Genomic DNA, 14,334 nt, shown 5'->3' with positions numbered 1-14,334 from the left:
CCAAGGTGCGGTGTCTTTGAAAAACTTGCGTCTGCTCCCGGTTTTTTGCAAGTAGGCTAGCATGGGCAGGGAGGAGAGAGAAGGCCTTGGAAGAAGCTCTGTGTTCATCAGTTCACAGCGGAAGCAGCAATTTTGAGATAAAGAGGTTTTTTGTCCTGTGATCTTTGCTGCCTTTTGTTCTGGAGCATGCTGTGGGTGGGGTGTCTGCGTTGGGGTCCAGGAGAAGACTCCCAAGAGTTGTGCCGTTTGCGTGCTTTGGCCGTTTGCAGTAGGTTTCTGCTCTTTGGGACCACGGAACGGAAAGGCAGAGGCTGACTGATGTCTTCTGTGCTGCACAGGAGGGCGTAAGGAATCCGGGAGCAGCACGTGGCATCCATGTGTCATGGGGCGATGGGGTTTCACTGCCCAGCTGATGGGACTTGTCCTTCATTCTCGGCCGCAGAGTGGTGTAAATCGATCCTCTGGTAACAGGAGATGAAAAAAGACTGTCGTTCTTAAACTTTGGTGTTTAATTTCTCCATTTGTGGCTCTTCTCTATTTAAATACGTGTTGCGAGGGAAATGGTCGGCGTGGTTCTTGACTCTGGATGCTTGAGATGCCGTCGCAGGGTTCTAGCTGTGCATGGATTTGGAGTGGGATTGTTTATTTATTGACACCCTGGAGATAAGTGCTGGCATGGAGCTGCTTGTGCTCAAGCACATTCCTTCAGCAGGTGAAAATTTAGGGTGCAGTTCATAGAATAGAATCACTGAGTGGTTTGGGTTGGAAGGGACCTTCAAAGCCCACCCAGCCCAACCCCCCTGCCAGGAGCAGGGACATCTCCAACCACATCAGGTTGCTCAGAGCCCCGGCCAACCCGGCCTGGAATGCTTCCAGGGACGGGGCATCCACCACCTCATTTCAAGCTGTCCCTTCAGTATAGCAAGAGGGAAAATGATTTCTCAGAATAAAATGCGCTGCCACAAAAGTTGTTTTTTTAAGCAACAGAAGCTTTCACAATTATGTGGTAGCTTGTTAATGTCTCCAGAAAGCAAGCTCGGAATTCGAGAGATCGATCTTCTCGTATCTAAATTGTATCCTGCTTCGCTCTGAAGCGAAAGTGGAGAGCAGTGTTGAAATCTAAGAGGAGAGGATAGCGATTGTGGTCTCTTTCTGCAAGTGATGCATTTTGGCAGGGCTTCCGACTGTCATGCGGTGCTTTGTAGGCAAGGCTGGGCCCGGCCGCAAATTGAAGAGGACGCTTGGCTTGCTTTGTTCTGAAGAGACGTTGGATCCTGCCCCGTAACCAAGCAAGTGTAAATGCGTTGCAGAGGAGCAATTTGTCTGCAGTTGTACTTGTTTTACAGCTTCTCCAAGAGCTGAGCTTGGTTCAGATCCCAAGTAAGAGGAGGGTTATGGTGGATGTTCCTGTTTTTCTTCGCTGCCTTGATGTTTATTCCTCATGGAGAAGTTTAACGTGCGTGCATTCTTAATGGCATGACTTGGGAAAGACGACAGCCCTTTGGGACAGATGGTCCGGTTCCATCCGGTGTCATCCTCTGCAGGCTGCAAAGCTCCTTTGGCCAACAAGTGATATTAGATGTTGGGTGAGGAGGACAAGGTGAGCAGTTACGACGCCTCAGACCTGAACAACCCGCGTGTAGATAAAGTTCACAGGCCTTGGAAGAGCATCTGCGCTTCCAAACGACAGATTTGTTGGCCACAAAATGTAGGACAAGCAGGTTGGTAAAGAATATTTTTGAAAAGGCGCTCTTGAGGCACAGCAGCCACATTAAAAAAATACAGCATGTGCGTAAAGATGCTTTAGCAGTAAATAAAAATGTCTTGTTTTCATCGTTTGTAGCGAATATTTACTGAGCAAAGTGGCCAAGCTCTCAATTGGGAAAGTTTTCAAAAGTTATGGCATACCAGTCACACCGAGTGCCCCTTGTTTAGGTAAACTCTGATAGCCTAAAAAAAAAATAATTGTTCTCAAATATTTGTGTTCGTTAGGACTTCCCTAGAGCTACAGAGCAGGTTTGTGCCCCCGGTTTGTTGGGGGCCATCAAGTGAGCGTTTCTTGTCCCACTGTGCTCAGTGACCCGTGACAGACCGGCCTAGCTCAGCGAACACCCCGGGTCCCGACGCGTTGGGCGCGATTTAGGCTTGGAAGCGTGAAACCACTCACAATCGGTTCACTCTAGACCTGGAGTGAAGGCCGAGTGTCAAACACAAGGTTTTTAGTTTCGGGCCTACAAAATCTTTTCTTCCTGGCAATTATTTTTAACAAAAACATGCCGATGTGCTTTGACCACTTAAAAAAATATATATTTAAGAGCATCAACTGTTTGCTTCAGCGATGTGCCCAAGAAATGAGGCCTAAGAAAATGGAGGTCTCTGTCAGAGCTGCTGCTGCTCCAGCTAACCTCAGGCAAGTCGTTTGGAAAGTTGGCTTTGTTTTGTTTTCCCGACCTCAGGCAAGTCATTTTGCAAGGGTTTTTTGTTTAGTTTGCTTTAAGGGATGGTGAAACTTTGATGGAACTCCATGGTTACGTGCTGAGTAGGTTGTTGCTCATTCAGGGCCTCCCTCACCCCGTGTCTCTCCGTCACCTGGTGCTCTTCGGGTGTAATTTTCCTAAAGAGACGATTGATACGGAATTGTTTGAATTATAACATGGCGGGAGAGCAGGGAATTCCGTTCACGTGTTGAGAGCTGTAGATCCTGCTTCAGGCTCGTTACGGGTCTGCCTGCCTGCCGTTCCGTCTTTCTCGTGGGAGTTGTTATGATTTCAAACGCCGCACGCGCGCGGTACGTTTGCCTTCGGTCTTTGCCAAGGCCAGGTCTGGGGCAGCCTTGTGTCCCCGCGGGTGTTTCTAGGGTTCCTGTCTGTAACTGGAACGAGGGAGGACAAGGAGGTGTCATTCTGGGCGAAGAAAAGCTGCAGTGGTTTCCATTAAAACATTTTTTTTTCTTATTAATTGCAATTAGTTGATAATAAACTGGTAATACTGAAGGAGAATAATTTCTTCTGTGGAATAAGAAACGAAGGATTCGTCACATAAATGCCCTAAACTTTCTCCTCCTTGCGGTCTGTCCGTACCCCTGCTCCCTTCACTGTGTGAGGGTTGGGCTCTTGTCTCCATTTCCCGTGATTCCGGGTGGAGTACTGACCTTGTCGTCATGTTTCCATCACTCTCCCCTTGTTTAAAGCTCAAATTCATGGAATCATAGAATGGTTTGGGTGGGAAGGGACCTTCAAAGCCCACCCAGCCCAACCCCCTGCCAGGAGCAGGGACATCTCCAACCAGATCAGGTTGCTCAGAGCCTCATCCAACCCGGCCTTGAACGTTTCCAGGGATGGGGCTTCCACCACCTCTCTGGGCAACCAGTGTTCTACCACCCTTAGTGTAAATTCATGCGTTAATCAGTGAAGTTAAGCTAATGAGAACGTCTTCCAGCTGTAGGAACAGCCGTAATGCGAGTGTTTGGTACCCTACGGTGTGGGGAGGGAAGGAGGAAACTCCTGGTGACGGGAGTTGTCACAATACAGCAGAAGTCCTGAAATCATCCAGGACACTTTGGTAAACAGCCTTAAGCTTGGATGAACATACCTACAGCGGCAGCTAAATCCACTTATTGGGTGAACTCTTAATTGATGGATTTTTTTCGCTTCTCTTTTGTTTTGACTGAATTCCCAAGCCGTTTTCCAGCCTGACTTGTAGCAGAAAAAGGGCTGAAGGTCACGCTGGAATAACACCCAGGACCCAGACAGCTGTAGAAGTCACCCACATGGCACAGCGAGACTCTGCTGGTGGATGCTGGTGTTTTCCCAGCTATTTAATACGCGGTGTTTTCTTACTGCGGGGTCAAACTGCAGTGACTTTTGCCGTGTCCTTTCATCTCATTTTTCTGCTCTCCATCTCCACGCGGACCTGTAAAGTTCATGAGAGCATCCGTGCGATTTCTCTCAGGAAATAAGCATCTGAACCAGAAGAGAAAGGTCTATCCCTGCCTTAAAATAAATAAATCTGAGGTGCCGCAGAGCAAACATACTCGGACCGTGGGACAGGAAGGTTGTGCGTGCTGGAACTCGGTGGCACCCTGTCTGGAGTGAAGAGGCGTTGATGGACAACAGGAGTCGACAAATGCAGCTGGAAACGTAGCCTTTGACATGTTGGGGAGAGGAGATCTGCAAATCTTTGTTATAAATCTAGCACATTTCTGTTTTCTAAGTGAATTTGGTCACAGATACTGACGCAGATGACTCCTCTTGTCTTAGCTGGATGCCGCCGGGTGCAAAACAGAGGAGGAACTGCATCTTGCCGGATCCTGAGTGGAAACAGTGAAGGCCACATTAAAAAAAAAAATATTCGCGTGGGGAGCTGCCCTTCAGCTTATGGGAGCCCCTCTTAAAACGAGTAAGGTCTCACCGGTCTTTCGTCGTACGTTTAATCCTAGACAGCACGCAAGAGTAAGGATCAAACCGTCATCAAGAGCAGGAATGAACTCAGATTTTCCGTTTTGTGAGGAATTCCGTAATTGTCACGACGCTTTTCGTTGTGAACGTTCCTGTAAAAATGAAATTCCAAAAAATATTTGATTTTGTTCAAGAGATTAGGTTTTTTAAAGTCGATTTTTTTTTTCCTTTTAAAGAGCGCCGAACTGTTTTGTGGCGTTCTTGAAATCTTCATGCGAGACTCGATTCTTTATCTTTCTGAAATTCGCCGTAGCCGGGTTTGTAAGAAGGTCAGAAGCTCTGTGGAGGTCTGGGGTCGCCCAGTCCGCGTCCGTGTCCGTAAAACGGGAATACTCTCATTTAGAGGCCGCGTGGGAGCGTCGAGAGGACTAATGACTGCTCATAAAGCGCTCTGACCTGTAAACCGCTGCGTGATTGCAGTGTTTTTTATTGATCGTAACAGGCCGTGAAGCATTTAGAAGCAGTCGTTAGATATTAAAAGCTTCACGGAGCAAATTACGCCGTGCTACCGTGGTCCCGTCCTTGTCCCCCGGAGCAGCGTGTATCTTGTCAATATTTTAATTGGGGAAATGATACGCGCTCAGGAGTGAATCTTCAGCTAGTGTTATTCATCGTAGATTGTTGGTTTTTTTTTAATTCAGCCTGGAGCGTCCGACAGAAATTTTGCAAGCTTCAGTTCTGCCTTCAGATCTCTGATCGTATATTCTTCTGTCTACGCGGAATCTTGATTTCCCGCTATTTACACGACCGTTTCGTGATTTCCCTTTGTGCAAAGACACCTTGTGTGTGAAAAGGCTCCCAAATCCCTGTGAGACAGGTGGAGGTTAAAAGCCCTGGGTAGGCCTCGTCACGCTGGGCCGCATCCAGCCCCGCTGCTAAATGATTACAGCAGGAACACGAACGGCTGGGTTGAACATGAGTGGCTGGCTGTAAATTAAAACCTGAAAATATTAATAAAGCACTTTCAGATATTTTGAGGAGAAAGATTAGGCCTTATTGCCTACGATGGCCTAACAGATGTCTGTTATTTCCGCACAGATTTTCCTTTTCCTGATCTAAGCCGAATTGCCGAGGGGCTTACACGTGCGTGGTTCTCTTGTCTCTTTACGCAGGGAAGGAGCTGGATCGTGAAGCGGAGTTATGAAGATTTCCGAGTACTCGACAAACACCTTCACCTGTGTATTTACGACCGGCGCTTCTCCCAGCTGTCAGAGCTGCCCCGCTCCGATGCGCTGAAGGACAGTCCGGAGGTAAATTACCAGCTCCGTCAACACGTCCCAGCAAGGGACTGAAGACATTTTCAAGTGTGCACAGAGCAGGACAGTGCTGCCCTGTCAGCACCTCAGATAAGAATTTTATTCTGTCTTTGGAAACTTTGTCAGCGGCGTGAATATTTCGTGGCTGTTGATAATCCAGAGGTTTATTCCTGTTCAAACAATCTTCTGGGAAGCAGCAGGTGCGTCCTGACTGCATCGTTTTGGAAGATGGGGAGTGGGAGGCGATGTCACGCGTGGCCACGGCGTGTTGAATATAGGAAATTGATAACGCAGTCCCGTTGCTCGTCAGAGAATCTGATTTATTAGTTGCTTTGGGTTAGTGCAGGTTGTTTCTGAATGGAATTTCAAGTTTCTAGTCTCTTAAATTCAGCAAAAGAAGGAATATTCAGCATAATGAATGGAGAGAAGGTGGGAAGATGCTGAAGAGCTCTGCTGCTCTGTGAAATGTAATTCTGCAGCTGTGTAGTGTTTCGTGCTGTCTCTCCAAACTGTGGTGTATTAACAGAAAAACTGTATATCTTGGTGTTTGTTTTTTTTTTTCTGTTCCAGCTTGTCACCCAGATGCTGATGGCTTACCTGTCACGCCTCTCAGCCATCGCAGGCAACAAGATCAACTGCGGGCCTGCTCTCACGTGGATGGAGGTAGAGTGTGAAGCTCAGATTGTTCTTCGTTTCCTGACTTTGGCAGCGGAGCAAGGCACAAAAGTGCTCTCTTGCCTTTGCAGGAAGAGGTTTAATCCTTCCAGACCCATTGGTGTCACTGGAATGCTGGCCTAAAAGCTTTCTTCCCCTGTTACCAGCATGTAGGGGGCCACAAAAGGTACAGAACAAACAGAATCAGAGCCAGTGTTAAGAATAAAGGAGCTGGGATTTTGGCGCTCGAAGACACGTTGTTTTTCTGATCTTTACGAAACGAAAGGCGGTGGCCATCCCGCCGCTCCGGTTCGTGGCTGAAGGCTCCAAGTAACAGGTTGCAGAAAGCACACGCGTTCCTGCGCTCCTTTCTGACGAGGCAGTGCTGCACACAGGACGGGTTTCTAAAACTGCTGGAGCTGTCTCAGTCGCGGTGTTTGTCTGGTTTTATTTTTCCTTGCAGCAGCTACAGAAACAATAAATATTACCCGCTCGTGTTTGCCAGCACTGCTGGATAAATTGCTCCACAGAGCCTGCTTTGTGCTCGCAGCGGCACTGTTTGTGTGCTGGGAATTGCAGCTGCAGCTTTGTTTTCTCCCTTAATGGTCTTGTGCCATCTCAAACAATAGACCTTACTGGGCAACCAGTGCAGGAAAGACTGGGGCCAAGCGACGGCGGCCACCTGTCCGTGTCAGCAGTGCCATTCGTTGCTGATCAGTCCGGGTAGGGATCCGTGCGTCTTCCCCTTGCCCGCCGACGTTGCGGCACGCCAGGAATAGAAGCAGCTATTATTAGGCTGTTGCAATTCATTTTCAAATGGTTGTGATGAGGATGGAGCGCGTTTTCCTGCAATTTTCCCTGCCGATATGCTCCTCAGCCTGAAATCCTCTGGGGTGAGAAAAATCTTGGAAACCTTCTCAGCACGAAGGGAGGAGGGAAGTTGGAGAGAAAAATGAAACTAGAATTTACAGCAGCGCGGCGTTCCTAGAGATCAGAGCAAATCTGCTGCACCTGCAGTACAGAATAACCTTTCTGACTGAGAATCTTAGGAAATTTTACACAAGCACAAAAATCTTGGCATTTTGAAAGTAAGCTGATGATCTCAGCAAGGACTGGGAGCCATGTTTTCTTAAAAAACGAAATAAAAGGGTGGGAGAAAATTGAAGGGGACGCTAATTTTTGGTTTGACAGCATTTCCTCCTTACCTCAGTGCCTCTTCTCGAGCGTTAATTCCGCTTTGCGGAGAATTTTCGTTGTCTTTTTGTTCAGGAAAAGCAAGATGGTTTGGTGTTCAGGGGAGGTGCAAACACTCACTGCCGCGTTACTGTTTGTACGCAAGGATGCGCAAACACAGCGTTTTTCTTGTTGGATGGGGACACACGACCTTCGGCGCTACCCTGGATGAACTGTTCTCCTTCCTCCTCCTCTCCGTGTCCCCGTCTCTCCGCGCTGCTCTCCTCAGGGTCCCCCCGAGCTGCGCTGTCTCTGTGAATCAGCGTCCACCGGGGACGAGCGCCACGATAATGCCTCCTCGCTCGTCCTCAGCCGCCTCACCGCCTCCCGTGTGCTTTATTTCAGATCGATAACAAGGGGAATCACCTGCTAGTCCACGAGGAATCATCCATCAACGTTCCTGCTATCGCTGCCGCCCACGTTATTAAGAGATACATCGCGCAGGCGGCAGACGAACTGTCCTTTGAGGTAAATAATTACAGGAGCTTACGTTCCTTATGGTCGTAGATAGGAGAGCGCAACGTGTGTCTGCCTGCGCGCGCATCAGGAAAATAGTCAGACACTTCCAGAATGTTTTGTGAGGTGAAGGCACCACCAAAGAATTTTGGTGCTTTAAGGGCAGGTGGTAATCTAACACTGTTCCGAAAATCTTACTCGATGCAGAGTAGGAGTTGCTGTGGAGCAAGTATCCGGAAGATCAGGCTCTGGAGGTATCTGGGTATTTGGCGTTACCCAAAAAGCGGCGTTTTATGCGCTGATTCTTCGTGTGCAGTGGTCCTACCGAGGGAATATTGAGTGTTAACGCAAAAAAGTGTAAAGGAACCCAGTGCCCGAAGGAGTTTCTGTGATCACATTCTTGTGGTGCAGCGCAGGAGGTAAAAGGAACGGCGATGGTGCGGTGCTGCCAGGGTTTTGTTCACATTCAAATCTGAGGCAATTATTGGCGTGTGCCAAAGTCATGTTAACGATTTGTGCTGCACCTAGCTGCACTATTTGTTTAGGTTCTGCCCCTTCGGCTCTGGCCCGTCTCGTTTTTTCTTACGGAGGCCACACAGAATTTGATTCCCACCAAGCCCAATTTAGTATTGATTACACTAATTGCCTTCTGAACTGTTGCGGTATTACATTTCTAATGGGAATGAGGTTTCAGACCAAACCTCCTTGGTCTCCTCGGTCATTTTCCCTCCTCTTGCTGTGACACCACACTGTCGCTCACGAGTTTGATGGTTTTTTTTCAGCCCAGTTGTCTTAATTGTGATGTCACCAATCTCTTGCAGGTGGGAGACATCGTGTCGGTTATTGATATGCCACCGAAGGAGCTGACCACGTGGTGGAGAGGCAAGCACGGATTTCAGGTAGGCGTCAGACCTGATAGTGCGACGTAAATCCAGGCAGGAGGCTCAGCAGCGCGTTCATCGACCTGCTGCGCCCGCGCGGGGTTACTCATGGATCTAAGCGGCCTCCCTGCGTTGGCGTGAGAGGACTTCCCCGTTCTCTCGGGACTTGGGCTGCAGCAGATCTTCACGGGAAGTCGTCCACCTCCCTGACTGCGAGGTGGGGGCAGCCGCCACCCTTTGATGGACGGCTGGCCTGATGTTGGTGGAAGGTTGCGTTGCAGCCCCTCCGAGGCAGCTGACACTGTTATTCACATCATCCCCTTCCTTCCGCTGGCTGAAACAAGATCAGGCAGAACAGAGAGGGTGCAGAGAAATGCGGTGGGTAAGGCGCTGCCGCTGCCTGGGACGAGCCTCCCAGCAAACCTGTGCGTTCACGTCTGCGTTGGTTGCGTGGTGTCACTGTTGCTGGTCTCTAATGCTATAGCAGAGGGATTTAGACTGAATTTTCAGTTTTCTACCTCCTCACACTGTGGTGTCTCACGTTTCAGTCAGAGCAGCGTGGACATAAAATACCTGCTCTGAAGTTAAATTTGGTTCTAGAGTTAACACGTTGGTATTTCTTGAACAAACTTGACTGCTCTTCTAGTTTCCAACTGCGTTGTGGCTTTGCGGGACTTTGGTGCTAATCTTAGAAGCCCTAGAGCTCTAATTGCTGTACTGTCAAAAATTAACGAAATGCTTTAGTGCTACGTGGAACCATCAGGCTGTGCCACGTTTAACTTCCGAGTGAATCAATCGACTGAAACAAAACTGCTTTGTGATCTGCGCAGGAGTGTAGAAGGCCGATGACAAGTGCGTGGTATCCCCATGCAGGGTGCAGAATCACAGCATGGTTTGGGTTGGAGGGACCTTCAAAGCCCACCCAGCCCAACCCCCCTGCCAGGAGCAGGGACATCTCCAACCAGATCAGGTTGCTCAGAGCCTCATCCAGCCTGGCCTGGAACGTTTCCAGGGATGAGGCATCCACCGCCTCTCTGGGCAACCTGGGCCAGTGCTCCACCACCCAAAAATTGATTGCCCTGACCCATGTGCAGGACCTCACGCTTGGTCTGGTTGAACTCCATGAGGTTTGCACCAGCCTGTCCAGGTCCCTCTGGATGGCATCCCTCCCCTCCAGCGTGTCGACGGCACCACACAGCTTGGTGTCACCGGCGAACTTGCTGAGGGTGTGCTCTATCCCACTGTCCCTGTCGCCAACAAAGATGTTGAACAGGGCCGGGCCCAACGCAGACCCCTGAGGACCGCCACTCATCACTGTTCTCCACCTGGACATCGAGCCGTTGACCGCTGTCTGAGCGCGGCCATCCACTTGGGTGGTGGTGCTTGGAGGCGTCTTCATGGTCAGCGATGCTGGCAGCAGAGAAGACTCAATGGCTGTCAAATTTTTTTGCCTGCTAGCCCAGGGTGGCTCATTGCTTTTGGAGCATCTTCAGATGTTTGCTGAGGAGAGTCTTGCCTCTGGGGTCTGCGTGGGGAACGTTCTTTCTCTTTCAGCTCGGTCAGCAGATCCTCAGATCAATCCGAACGCGCAAGCAGCTCACACGGCGTGCGTGCCAGCTGTTCTCTCCAATCGGTTTTCCGTAACGGATGCGTGGCACCGTTCTCCCTTGTTCCTCTGCTGACAGGGAAACTGAGGCACAATTGAATCCAATTCACTTTAACTAAACCCACATTTTTTAGCCAAATCTTTAATTTTTTAGCCAGATTTTTAAGCACACTTAATCTGAATGCTTCAGGCGCATCGCTTATTACCCACGCTCATCAGATCGCAGGCAGTAAGGACACAGCAGAGAGCTTTGTGCTTTCAAAATGTTCTGACTGACATCAAAATACGTATTTTTCTGTCCTAGAACTACACAGACATGCAGATATATTGACCCATACTTAATTTCCTGTTTTCTAAAGGAATAAAATGTGAAAATGCTTGTGAATAGCATGTAGAATATATAGTATTTTGACAGGGAAAAGAGGACGAGCGTCGGTGAGCTTGGAGTCGAGAGAACTGAGATGCTACGAGCTGCAGCATCTTGCTCTCTTCATCAAATTTCACGTTGCGTACGTGCAGCCAGGCGCAGGAAGCTCAGCTCAAGTCTCCGTTGCTCGAGTTCCACTTGAAAAATTATGACTCTTATGCCGGTCGTTACACGTTGGGTAATGCTATGGAGCATCAGGCAAGCAAAGTTTGAGGGAACAGTTGCTGGTTCAGATCTTAAGAATTCAAAATTCTCCCTCTCTTTCTGTTTTTACTACAGGTGGGATTTTTTCCTAGCGAGTGCGTTGAACTCATTAACGACAAAGTCCCCCAGTCCGTGACCAATTCTGTGCCAAAACCAGGTATGGACATTAAAGTTCTATGACGAAGTGAGATAAAACGGCGTTATCTTTCTGGTGTTCCGTGTTTAATGTCTCCTTTAGACGCAGCATGTTGCGCTCCGCGTGTTGATCATCCTTTGTTCGTACCGTGTTATCCTTTCTGCCTGTTGTATGTCAGGATTTTTCGTAGAGAACACGCAGGCAACCCAAAAATGTTTGTGCTGGCTTAGGTGGAATAGATGAGTTAGGGACTGGAAGCTTCTTTCTGTTTGGGAATTGGCGGAGAAAGTCGTCTAGATATAACAACTTGGATTGCTTCTGCTCGGGGTGTACGGCTCCATCGCCTTCCTGCTGCCGTCCGGACAGTTTTGTGCTGTAGGAAATACAGGGAAATTAATCCCGAGCTCTGCTGGTGAGAGGAAAAATAAATAGCAAATGAGGTCTTGTATGATTGTACCGTCATCCCCGTACTCACTGGAAGTGACTGCCGTTAGATGTGCTGGCAGAATTCAGTGGTGGTGAACCTTGTGTTTTATTCTTCCAATTTTTTTTTTTTTTAAATCTATGTATTAATATATAAAAAGATATATCTGTATATCTTTTGTATCAAGACCAGCAGTTTGAAATTGCCTTCTTAAAACGCTACGCAGCCGGCAAGGTGAGTTGGAAAGCTGGTTACCTCGTGCTCTTTTCATCTCTTTCCTCTGTTTTGATGATGTTCCTTATCGTACAAGGTTGCTGACTGGAGAGTTTGAAACAAACAGATGCAATTCAAAAGGAAACGGGTTTTATCAGCTCTTGCGTTACGGCTTGGAACTTTTGGTTCGGGGGTAAAAAGCCACAAACGCCCCAAGCTATCAGCGCGCCGCGTTGGTCCGCGTGCTTCGAAGAGCTGATAGTTTAGGGAAGTAGGGAAAATTTTGTCGTTCCTGACGAGGGCAGCTGTAAATCAGCCAGGCTGATTGATGCCATCATCAGCAAGTGTTTATTATTAAACATGGCTCAGGCAATTAAATGCCGTGAGCTGCTAGTGCGTGGTTTCTTGCTACGCTCTAATGAGAGATAACGAAGCAGCATGGATTAATAGATGCTGTTTGGCTTTCACGCCGCACCAGGGGGTGGATTTCCTCTTCCAGTCCTGGGAAACGTTGGTTCTGAAGTGGATACTGAAAGCCCAAGTCCTGTTGAAAGTCATAAGTTGGAAGAGATTGCCAAGTCACGCGGCTGTGCTCGTTGACCTGCCCCGATAGTTGTTCTGCACGTACAATTAAAGGCAGAAAACGAGCTTGCGTTTTCCTCGCCCGTATTCCATGCGTTTAGTGCGTTCTCATCGATGGTTTAAACACAGAGGGTGTTTCTCACACACTTAAATATCCACATCAATTAATTTCCTACCTTTACCCATATTTGAAACATCAGATTGGCTTTTCCCAGGGAACAGAGACTTTTCTAAAAGGAAGGAGTTGGAGCTGGAGTTGGAGTTGGAGCTTTTGTCCTCGCTCGACATTAGCGGGGTAGTTCATCTAGAATTCATGTCCAGTTTTAGATTGGGGCTTGATAAGACATACTTATCAACAGCAAACTTTATTTTCTTTAATCAAAAACCGATGCGTGGAGCATCTAGGACATTCTGTATCTGCAGCGTGAAGGAATTTACAAACACAGAACTCCTTGTGTTGCTTAATTCTCCGTAGATTTGGCCGGGGTCGAGTAACCTAATGGGGAACAGATGGAAAGCGAAGAACTTCCCGCCCTGCGTTTTTATTATTATTTACAATTAGAGGGTTTGCTTTGCAGAAGCGTTTCAATAGAACCATAAATGGCCCGTAGCGCAGTATCAGTAACGGCCGAAGTTCAAATGAAAATGGAACACGGGGAATGGGAGAGAAGTTTGGGTTGTCGAAGCTGTCGTCTCCCAAAACGCCGTCAGGGGTAGGTGTACCTGTATGTACGTGTCTGCACCGGCCGTCGCCGGAGAATTAACATTTGTTATCGCTTGCCAAAATTGTGTAGGGCTTTCCTTTGTCAAACTCGGTGAGAAAGCCGCACACGGAGAAGGGTGCTCGGGAGGTGTTGGGATTACGCGCTGAGCAGTGTTTTCCCGTCAGTATTGTGCTAGGCTTCCATTTTATTTCATGTAATAAAATCCTTTTTTTTCAGTGGGATGCAGACAAGTATCCTGACTGTTCCTATTTGGGTAAAAACCGCCGTGAAGATCCAGGAAGGCAGGGTGGGCTCATCATTTCTTAAGCGCTCTCCTTTTTTTCTAAATTCTCCCTATATTCTTTCTCAGACGCGATACTCTAGTGATAACTTCTTAGGCTCCGTTATTGTACCGAATTGATATCTAATTCCTGGTGCTGCAGCTGAGTTTCGGTCCTACAGTAGATGGGATCACCTCATGTTTGTAAAGATTTTGAAGGAGCTGCGGGACGAAAGGTTGCATTTGAATTTTCAGGTATTTGGTGAGAAGTGAATCTTTTCCAAGATTCTGCTTGGAAGAAAAAAGTTAATAGCGGGGTTTTTTTTTTTTCTTTCTAAGTGAACATTTGGGGAATCGCCTGTAGATCGTGGCTGTGTACGCTCTTCTCCTTCACTCCTGTCTGTCTCTGGCTGGTCTGTTCTGGGAGCACTGGGAATACGTCTGCTCACAGCGTCCCCGCTCCCCATTTTGGCATGGGGCGCAGGCAGTGTGTCTCATTCTTCCCCATCGTTCTGGATATTTGTGTTTTTACCAGTATGTAAAATCCCATCTCACGCTTCACCTCATACCTGCGGTTTGTTTTGTGTCCCGTGCACCGCATCTCCACGCCTCGGCACGATGCTTTGTCTGAAGGTTTCCAAGCATGGTTGCTGCCAGGGAGCATCTGGTTTCGGTGGGGAAATAAAGACGCAGTTTGCAGTGGGACGGTTAAAGCTTAAGTCGTAAATATCAGAAATAAATCAGTAAATAACAGATTAATCTCCAACACCCAAATAGAGGTAACCCACTCAACTTCAGGAGGGTTGACATTTAGGTCTGGA

The 14,334-nt window shown here is 48.1% G+C and overlaps 1 protein-coding gene across 6 annotated transcripts in view; it reads left to right on the top strand.

The window, feature by feature from the left end:
* The window catches only part of ARHGAP32 (Rho GTPase activating protein 32), a 129,491-nt gene that overhangs the window by 90,995 nt on the left and 24,162 nt on the right, over window positions 1-14,334 (top strand). For 5 of the 6 annotated variants that reach the window (XM_086766232.1, XM_086766231.1, XM_086766229.1 and 2 more), the window contains 5 exons: window positions 5,570-5,707; window positions 6,284-6,376; window positions 7,946-8,068; window positions 8,878-8,955; window positions 11,250-11,331. In XM_086766232.1, the coding sequence (XP_086622358.1) occupies window positions 5,570-5,707; window positions 6,284-6,376; window positions 7,946-8,068; window positions 8,878-8,955; window positions 11,250-11,331 (514 nt within the window). Of the gene's footprint in view, window positions 1-5,569; window positions 5,708-6,283; window positions 6,377-6,537; window positions 6,555-7,945; window positions 8,069-8,877; window positions 8,956-11,249; window positions 11,332-14,334 lie in introns of those variants that run through there. The other variant, XM_086766233.1, reaches the window with a different exon arrangement.

The sequence above is a fragment of the Chlamydotis macqueenii genome, chromosome 24 (assembly GCF_036417535.1).
Source record: "Chlamydotis macqueenii isolate bChlMac1 chromosome 24, bChlMac1.mat, whole genome shotgun sequence".
Classification (NCBI taxonomy): domain Eukaryota; kingdom Metazoa; phylum Chordata; class Aves; order Otidiformes; family Otididae; genus Chlamydotis; species Chlamydotis macqueenii.
This window is presented reverse-complemented; position numbering and strand designations above follow the sequence as displayed.